Source organism: Triticum urartu, chromosome 5A (assembly GCF_056163025.1).
Source record: "Triticum urartu cultivar PI428250 chromosome 5A, HENAU_Tu73, whole genome shotgun sequence".
Classification (NCBI taxonomy): domain Eukaryota; kingdom Viridiplantae; phylum Streptophyta; class Magnoliopsida; order Poales; family Poaceae; genus Triticum; species Triticum urartu.
In genome coordinates this window covers 10641217-10651442 of record NC_141877.1, presented here as the reverse complement: position 1 = coordinate 10651442, position 10226 = coordinate 10641217, and the positions used below count along the sequence as shown (strand labels likewise).

The window sequence follows — 10226 nt, the reverse complement described above, 5'->3', positions numbered from 1 at the left end:
TGAACAATAGGTGCATACACCAATGCTTTCTTAAGTATTTCAAATGCTTCTACACAATCATCATCAAAGAGAAATGTTATATCTTTTTGTAATAAATTAGTCAGAGGCCAAGAAATTTTGGAGAAGTCCTTAATGAACCTCCTATAAAAACCGGCGTGACCCAGGAAACTTTTTATACCTTTAATGTCCTTGGAACATGGCATCTTCTCAATAGCATCAACCTTGGCTTTATCAACTTCAATACCTCTTTCAGAGACTTTATGCCCCAAGACAATACCTTCATTAACCATAAAGTGGCACATCTCCCAATTCAATACAAGGTTAGTTTTTTCACATCTCTGCAAAACTCGAACAAGGTTGCTCAAGCAATCGTCAAAAGAGGATCCATAGACGGAAAAGTCATCCATGAAAACCTCACAAATCTTTTCACAAAATTCAGAGAATATAGCCTTCATGCATCTTTGAAAGGTAGCGGGTGCATTACATAAACCAAAAGGCATACATCTATAAGCAAAAGTACCAAAAGGGCAAGTAAAAGTAGTCTTTGATTGATCATTGGCTGACACAGGTATTTGAGAGAAACCAGAATAACCATCTAGAAAGCAAAAATGTGTATGTTTAGATATTATTTCTGGCATTTGATCGATAAAAGGCAAGGGGTAATGATCTTTCTTAGAGCTTTATTTAATTTGCGGAAATCAATTACCATCCTATAACCTGTAATAATTCTTTGCGGAATCAATTCATCTTTATCATTAGGAACAACAGTGATACCTCCCTTCTTAGGGACACAATGGACAGGACTTACCCATTGACTATCGGCAACGGGATAAATTATACCTGCCTCAAGGAGCTTTAGTATTTCCTTTCTTACCACTTCTTTCATTTTAGGATTCAGCAGTCGTTGATGATCAATAACTGGTTTGGCATCTTTCTCCAAATTTATTTTATGGTGACATAGAGTGGGACTAATGCCCTTAAGATCATCAAGAGTATATCCAATAGCAGCACATTGCTTCTTCAGAGTTTTCAATAATCTTTCTTCTTCATGCTCTGAAAGGTTAGCACCGATAATAACATGATATATCTTCTTTTCATCAAGATAAGCATATTTAAGAGTATTAGGCAACGGTTTAAGCTCAAACACGGGATCACCCTTGGGTGGAGGAGGATCCCCTAGGATTTCAACAGGCAAATTGTGTTTCAGAATAGGTTCCTGTTTAAAGAATACTTCATCAATTTCCCTTCTTTCATTCATAAACATATCATTTTCATGGTCTAGCAAATATTGTTCTAAAGGATCACTAGGAGGTACGACAATAGAAGCAAGACCAATAATTTCATCCTTACTAGGCAATTCTTCTTCACGGTGTTGTCTACTAAATTTAGAGAAATTAAACTCATGAGACATATCACCCAAGCCAATATTAACAACATTCTTTTCGCAATCTATTCTAGCATTGACAGTGTTCAAGAAGGGTCTACCAAATATAATGGGACAAAAGCTATCTTGTGGGGAACCAAGAACAAGAAAATCAGCAGGATATTTAGTTTTCCCACACAATACTTCAACATCTCTAACAATTCCCATTGGTGAAATAGTATCTCTATTGTCAAGTTTAATTGTGACATCAACATCTTCCATCTCAGCGGGTGCAATATCATGCATAATTTCTTTATATAAGTCATAAGGTATTGCACTAACACTAGAACCCATATCACATAAGCCATGATAACAATGATCTCCTATTTTAACAGAAATAACAGGCACGCCTACCATAGGTCTATGTTTATCTTTAGCACAAGGTTTGGCAATTCTAGCAGTTTCACCGCAAAAATAAATAACATGCCTATCAATATTATCAGCCAAGAGATCTTTAACAATAGCAATATTAGGATCAACTTTGACTTGCTCAGGAGGTGTATAACTTCTAATATTGCTTTTACGAACCACAGTTGAAGCTTTAGCATGACCCTTTATTCTAACAGGGAAAGGTGGTTTCTCAACATAAGAAGTAGGAACAATAGGATCATTATAAGTGACAGTCTTTTCATCAACTTTAATAGGTGCAGCTACTTTTACTTCTATGGGAGGATGATATTTAAACCACTTCTCCTTGGGGATATCAACATAAGTAGAAAAAGATTCATAGAAAGAAGCTACTATCTCAGAGTCAAGTCCATATTTAGTGCTAAATTTACGGAAAACATCGGTATTCATAGAAGATTTAACACAATCAAACTTAGGTGTCATACCTGGCTCCTTACCTTCATCGAGATCCCAATCTTCAGAGTTGCGTTTAATTCTATCCAATAAATTCCATTTGAATTCAATAGTCTTCATCATAAAAGAGCCAGCACAAGAAGTATCGAGCATGGTGCGATTGTTATCAAAAAGCCTAGCATAAAAACTTTGAAGAATTATTTCTCTCGGGAGCTCATGATTGGGGCATGAATATAACATTGATTTAAGCCTCCCTGAAGCTTGAGCAATGCTTTCTCCTTCGCGAGGCCAAAAATTATATATATAATTGCGATCACGATTAACAAGATGCATAGGATAAAACTTCTGATGAAATTCCAATTTCAATCGTTTGTAGTTCCATGACCCCGTATCATTACATAGCCTATACCATGTGAATGCATCTCCCTCCAAAGATAAAGGGAAGACCTTCTTCTTAACAACATCATCGGGTATACCTGCAAGCTTAAATAATCCACAAACTTCATCCACATAAATTAGGTGCTCATCAAGATGCTTTTTTCCATCTCCTGCAAAAGGATTATCTAGAAGTTTTTCTAACATACCCGAAGGAACTTCAAAGGGAACATTTTCATTTTCAGTAGATTCAGTAGGTTGAGGAGCAACTCTTTGCTCTACTGGTCGGGGTGAAGATATCCCGAACAAGCCCCTCAGAGGATTACTTTCCATAGTAACAAATGACAGTAAATTTCAGCACACTATATAAACTTTTCCTTACCAAATTCCACCTACCAAAGGAGCTTCACTCCCCGGCAACGGCACCAGAAAAGAGTATTGATGACCCACAAGTATAGGGGATCTATCATAGTCCTTTTGATAAGTAAGAGTGTCGAACCCAACGAGGAGCAGAAGGAAATGATATGCGGTTTTCGGCAAGGTATTCTGTGCAAGTACTGAAATAAGTGGTAACAGATAGTTTTGTGATAGGATAATTTGTAACGAGCAACAAGTAACAAAAGTAAATAAAGTGCAGCAAGGTGGCCCAATCCTTTTTGTAGCAAAGGACAAGCCTGGACAAACTCTTATAATGAGAAAAGCGCTCCCGAGGACACATGGGAATATCGTCTAGCTAGTTTTCATCACGTCCATATGATTCGCGTTCGGTACTTTGATAATTTGATATGTGGGTGGACCGGTGCTTGGGTGCTGTTCTTACTTGAACAAGCATCCCACTTATGATTAACCTCTATTGCAAGCATCCGCAACTACAACAAAAGTATTAAGGTAAACCTAACCATAGCATGAAACATATGGATCCAAATCAGCCCCTTACGAAGCAAGCATAAACTAGGGTTTAAGCTTCTGTCACTCTAGCAACCCATCATCTACTTATTACTTCCCAATGCCCTCCTCTAGGCCCAAATAATGGTGAAGTGTTATGTAGTCGATGTTCACATAACACCACTAGAGGATAGACAACATACATCTCATCAAAATATCAAACGAATACCAAATTCACATGAATACTAATAGCAAGACTTCTCCCATGTCCTCAGGAACAAACGTAACTACTCACAAAGCATATTCATGTTCATAATCAAAGGGGTATTAATATGCATAAAGGATCTGAACATATGATCTTCCACCAAATAAACCAACTAGCATCAACTACAAGGAGTAGTCAACACTACTAGCAACCTACTAGTACCAATCCTGGACTTGGAGACAATAATTGGTACAAGAGATGAACTAGGGTTTTGAGAGGAGATGGTGCTGGTGAAGATGATGATGGAGATTTCCCTCTCCCGATGAGAGGAGCGTTGGTGATGATGATGGAGATGATTTCCCCCTCCCGGAGGGAAGTGTCCCCAGCAGAACAGCTCTGTCGGAGCCCTAGATTGGTTCCGCCAAGGTTCCGCCTCGTGGCGGCGGAGTCTCGTCCCAAAAGGTTGCTTCATATTTTTTCCTCAACGAAAGACCTCATATAGCAGAAGATGGCCATCGGAGAGCCAACAAGGGGCCCACGAGGCAGGGGGGCGCGCCCCCACCCTCGTGGCCAGGTGGGGCCCCCTTTGACGTACTTCTTCCGCTCAATATTTTTTATATATTCTGAAAATAACTTCTGTGGAGTTTCAGGACTTTTGGCGTTGTGTAGAATAGGTCTCTAATATTTGCTCCTTTTCCAGCCCAGAATTCCAGCTGCCGGCGTTCTCCCTCCTTATGTAAACCTTGTAAAATAGGAGATAATAGGCATAAGTATTGTAACATAACGTTTAGTAACAGCCCATAATGCAATAAATATCGATATAAAAGCATGATGCAAAATGGACGTATCAAGCACCGTCATGATCACCATCGTCACCAGCGCGACACCTTGATCTTCATCGTAGCATCGTTGTCGTCTCGCCAACTATTGCTTCTACGACTATTGCTACCGGTTAGTGATAAAGTAAAGCAACTACATGGCGATTGCATTTCATACAATAAAGCGACAACCATATGGCTCCTGCCAGTTGCTGAAAACTCTGTTACAAAACATGATCATCTCATACAATAAAATTTAGTATCATGTCTTGACCATATCACATCACAACATGCCCTGCAGAAACAAGTTAGACGTCCTCTACTTTGTTGTTGCAAGTTTTATGTGGCTCCTACGGGCTGAGAAAGAACTGTCCTTACCTACGCATCAAAACCACAACAATATTTCGTCAAGTGTGCTGTTTTAACCTTCAACAAGGACCGGGCGTAGCCATACTCGATTCAACTAAAGTTGGAGAAACTGACACCCGCCAGCCACCTGTGTGCGAAGCACGTCGGTAGAACCAGTCTCGCGTAAGCGTATGCGTAATGTCGGTCCGGGCCGCTTCATCCAACAATACTGCCGAATCAAAGTATGACATGTTGGTAAGCAGTATGACTAGTATCGCCCACAACTCACTTGTGTTCTACTCGTGCAGATAACATCTACGATTAAACCTGGCTCGGATGCCACTGTTGGTGAACGTAGTAATTTCAAAAAAAATTCCTACGCACACGCAAGATCATGGTGATGCACAGCAACGAGAGGGGGGAGTGTTGTCCACGTACCCTCGTAGACCGAAAGTGGAAGCGTTATGACAACGCGGTTGATGTAATCATATGTCTTCACGATCAACCGATCCTAGTACCGAACGTACGGCACCTCCGCGATCTGCACACGTTCAGCTCGGTGACGTCCCACGAACTCACAATCCAGTAGAGCTTCGAGGGAGAGCTTTGTCAGCACGACGGCGTGATGACAGTGATGATGAAGCTACCGGCGCAGGGCTTCGCCTAAGCACTACGAGGATATGACCGAGGTGGATTATGGTGGAGGGGGCGCCGCACACGGCTAAGAGATCAATGATCAACTTGTGTGTCTATGGGGTGCCCCCACCCCGTATATAAAGGAGTGGAGGAGGGGGAGGTCCGGCCCTCCTATGGCGCGCCCCATGGGGAGTCCTACTCCCACCGGGAGTAGAATTCCCCCCTTCCATGTAGTAGGAGTAGGAGAGAAGGAAGGAGGAGAGAGGGAGAAGGAAAGGGGGGCGTTGTCGGTTCAATATCCGGCGTATCTCGTAGTAGGGGTCCTAAGCTAGGCGTCTTGGAGCGATGGTAACATGGACACGGGGTTTTACCCAGCTTCGAGCTCTCTTGAAGAGATAATACCCTACATGAAGCTTTGATTGTTTTCATATGGGTGTAGTATAGAGTACATGTATCTACCACAAGATTGTAGTAATGAATATGAGATATCTATTGACTAGCCTGGCCTCGTTTATATAAGACACCGGAGGCCTAGGGTTTAGGAGAGTCCTTGTCTTGGGCGCCAAGTCTTGTGGAGTCTTCCTTGTATACGGCAGGGGCTGTCCAAACTGGCCCATGAGTAAACGGCCCTGGGGGTCCTCGGCCCAATCCAAGAGATCCGGAGACAACGTGGTGAGTACCCCCTAGTCCAGGACACCGTCAGTAGCCCCCCTGAACCGGTCTTCAAGTTGGGGACACTCCTCGGTTCTTCCGAACTGCTCTTCGTCTTCGGTCGTTGGTCTTAAAAACTGGTTCAACAAATTTTCCCATCATCTATCTTGAGGATTGCCGAGATAAATCTGAAGAGTTTACACGTCGGCTATCCAAGGAGCCCTTTAAGTCTTTGGCCTTTATCAATGCCTTGTTATTTTCACGCCCACCTCGGGTTTGAAGTTGTCCCCGAGCGGCTGTGTCCTCTTGCATCCGAGCTCCAATGCCGGACTACATTCGAGGTATCTTTTGCAGCCGAGCACCAACGTCGGACCGCTTCCGAGCTCCAACGCCGGAATGTATCCGAGCTCCAACGTCGGACTGTATCCGAGTTCCAACACCGGAATATGTCCAATCTCCAACATCGGACTGTATCTGAGCTCCAACACCGAACTATATCCGAGGTGTCATAGATCACCTTGGTTCAAAAAAGTTGAAGGAGTTTGAAGGGAGTTAGCCGAGCTTAGTGCCGAAAATGCCCTCTATAGAGCGAGCCACTTGCATCCGAGCTTTATGCTTCCAAGATGATGCACCACCTCGGGCTTGGGCTGATTGTTTGCGGATTTTATTTCAAATTGATGCAATTTACGTACTGACGAGATATGTAGCCAGTAGCCCTCAAGGTGTGTGTTGGCCTAAAATTCTGAGATGCACTTTAGTGAAGATAGTGATTGGTGGACGGACCCTTGAGAGAGGGTTTTGAGAAGTCGCCATAATATACTAGCTTGATGCCGGATAGGTCCATATGGTACCTATTGTTGTCTGAAGATGCGTTTTCGCGTAGTTTGGTTAAGCCGAACACTGAGCACTTTGAATTTTTTGCATTGAACAGGCAATGCAGTAGCCCCCGAGACACTGGTCGGGTGGCAACACCAGATCAGGGGATCAATGTACCCCTTTAGTATTTGTAAATAATAAGCACGAAGCCTAGTAGCCCCCGAGCCTTAATATGGGCACGGGTGGCCGAATTAAGGATCGATATCCGAAGTAAAATCACAAATTATGTGTAATGATTCTATGTGTCCAAGTACTCTACATCATTAATGCTCGGATCCGCATAGTACAAAACTTTGTTAACCGACCACCGGCTTCAACCTCCTCGGCCAGTAGCCGGGGAGTGTTTGTACCACTTTATAAAGCCTTTACAAGGGTAAAGATTTACGACAAACAAGGCAATCCGGCCATACGGTTTTATAAACAAAGGTACACGGAGAGATATGTTATATTACTTTTTAACGTAAGAGACATCTTCCAAAGAAAATAGTCCCGCTATCGGTTCCTTTCTTTGGGTTGTCATGCCAACCATGATCATGAAACCTCGCCTCCGATCAATGCAGGAGAAAAATATTGAGGAGTTAGTTTGGAGAAAGTTCCCGAACTCTATGGTATGAATGAACCAAAATTTTCACTTCCGTCGTTGCCGACCAATGTGATACTTTAAGATTGCTAGCTTTCGGCTTCACTCAGTCTGAGGTACTAACTCGGATGACCCCGTAGTAACAATCACAGAGGTGCTCCCTTTACCGCCTAGCCGAACAATCGGGAACGTAGGGGTAAGCACAGGAGCCAGGCAACCCAGCTTGGCCAAAATCTTAAGTCAAATTGATGCATATTTATGGCTTTATAATGATGATTACGGAAGGCAGCCCTCGTATATTAAAAACAAATGCTGATGATATGTTTATTTTGACTCCGTTGTGACCGTTTATCAGTTGAAAGTGGCCCATCGTTGGCTTCCACCCACTTGTAGATGCTACGCAGGGTGTTTCCGTATTAACAAAACAACCCTTAGCCGACGTCTCGGTGCCCGAAAGCGGTTGTGTTAGCAGAAACGAGGCAATCAGATACGCTGGCTTTATAACTTTCTCTTAGTCATAGGAGCTTAGAGTTGGGAGGTTAGTTACTAGCCCCCGGTTAGTGTTCGGCGACAGCCGAGGTCAAGCCGTAAACACTTCGGCCAATGTTATGAACGGCCCGTCATTTAACACAGTCATTGGATCACTGACCAGTTTACGCTTATTGTGACAGTTAGTTTTCGGCTTTCTCCACTGAGGTGCTTAACCATGCGAGCTGGAAGCACAATCACAATGGTTCTCCCTTTGCACACCTAGCCGAACAAAGCAGAACGTAGGAGGCAAGCAGAGGGGACAGGCAACCCAACTATTGACCGAAGACACAATTCGAAACCGATGCATATATAGCAATATCCGAGAATGCTTTTGCCAATTCTCTAAATGTGTCCGGCGTTGCACTGCGAGACTAATGCTAGAAACACAAAAATAGTTTAAAAGTGCCATGGGCTTGGAAAACCAAAAAACTTCAGTAAAAACTTGACGTCCGAACTAGATCAAGTGTTCGGTGCCAATCCGAAAATTGGTCTCAGAAAAAAGTGCTTATGTCGTGCTTTAATATGACATATCCTATCTCAAGACTTCAAGCGGGTCAGCCTACGGCTTGAACCTCCTATCCCGAAGGCGGAGTAATTCTCATTCGGTAAGTTTAGCAAACTAAACTCTAGCGGCTTTGAGAGAGAAATTAGGCTCCCCGGCTATTGACCACACACTCGCGTCGAAAAAAGGAGTGATAGAAAAAGACTTTGCAACGACTAAGAAGAAGAACACTTATTATAAAACAGTTCATATAAATTTAAGAGTCCCCAAGTGACTTGGGTGAAAGAATTTTATGTATAATGATTGTATGTACCGAAGTACTTATATCATATCTATGTTCACCCGAACTTTAAACGCGTCTTAACCGACCTTCGGCTTCTCCCTCTTCGGTCAAGGGCCGAAAAGTGTTATGTACTCCACCTGTCGAGAATATCATCAGTGTTTCCGATAACCAGGCAATCAGGCCATAAGGCTGTAACAAACAATGCGCGGTCAGGGAACTTATACTATATTACTAACGAAGTGTAAGAAACATCTTCGAAGAAAATAGTACCCCCACCGATACCTTTCTTCGGTTGCTCATTGTTACTATGAGACTTGTGTAATAGATTTTTTGTACTCATGAGTTCCGTTGTATGCTGACCATAATTGAAAACAATAAGAGCGCTAGCTTTCGGCTTTACCGAGTCTGAGGTCCGAGCTCGGATGACCCGGTCGTGACAATCGTAGAGGTGCTCCCTTTACTCCCTAGCCGAACAATCGGGAACGTAGGGGTAAACACAGGAGCAAGGCAACCCAGCTTGCGGAACATTTAAGTCAATATGATGCATATTGTGGCGTAATACACGAACAAGGAACGAAGCCGTGCAAGCATAATCATATGCAAGAGGAAAGGCTTCATAAAGGAAGCCCCCGGTTAAACGGGGTATTTGAATTTGTGTGTTACAAACAAGGTTTTGACAAGGAAGTTTTTCACAAGCAACTTTTTGCCAAAAAAGTATAATACTTGGTTGAATCGAACAAAATTTAGAAGTGGTAGTTTTTGAGCATGAAAGCGACTTAGCTGGTTAATGTGTTCGGCATCAATGACGCGGTCCAAGCTTGGTGCGGAACAAGGTCTAAGCCCCCAAGTCCGATGTGGCCGAGCGAAGAGCTGGCCACTCCGAAGAGGTGAAGCCCCCAGTCTAGCCGAGGTGATGGAGCAGGTCGCCGGGTGACACTGGAATCTTCGGCCGAGTAGGTTGATGAGGCGACGATGCGGGGTTGCCAACACAGGGTAGCGCTCCAAGGCGAAGACATAATTCGGTCGATGGAGGTGGGCGACGAGGACACCACGCCGAGGGGACAGTGCGGCCCGATCTAAGTTATTACCTGCACAGGTAAAATAGTGTAAACCAAAAAAAAAAATGAAAAAAAGGTGCATAATTAATTTATACGAAAAAAAGTTTGGTAAGTATGGCCTGAGCGCTGAGGCTAGCTCGATGGCACGTCCCAAAAAATAGAAGACAACCAGCGGTCGACTAGATAGGTATTGAATTAAAAGAGAAAAGAAATAGGTCTTCCTGTGGTGTGCTCCGCCGAGCTGGATTTCGATC

At 43.3% G+C, this 10226-nt stretch overlaps 1 protein-coding gene across 1 annotated transcript; it reads right to left on the bottom strand.

Moving 5' to 3' along the window:
* Positions 1–330: 330 nt before the first annotated feature.
* On the bottom strand, positions 331–2932 carry LOC147967459 (uncharacterized). Its single transcript, XM_087523143.1, has 2 exons — positions 841–2932; positions 331–338 (listed from the first exon to the last, which is right to left on the bottom strand). The coding sequence occupies exons 1-2, from the start codon at positions 2930–2932 to the stop codon at positions 331–333; spliced, it is 2100 nt and encodes a 699-aa protein (XP_087379269.1).
* Positions 2933–10226: the final 7294 nt, after the last annotated feature.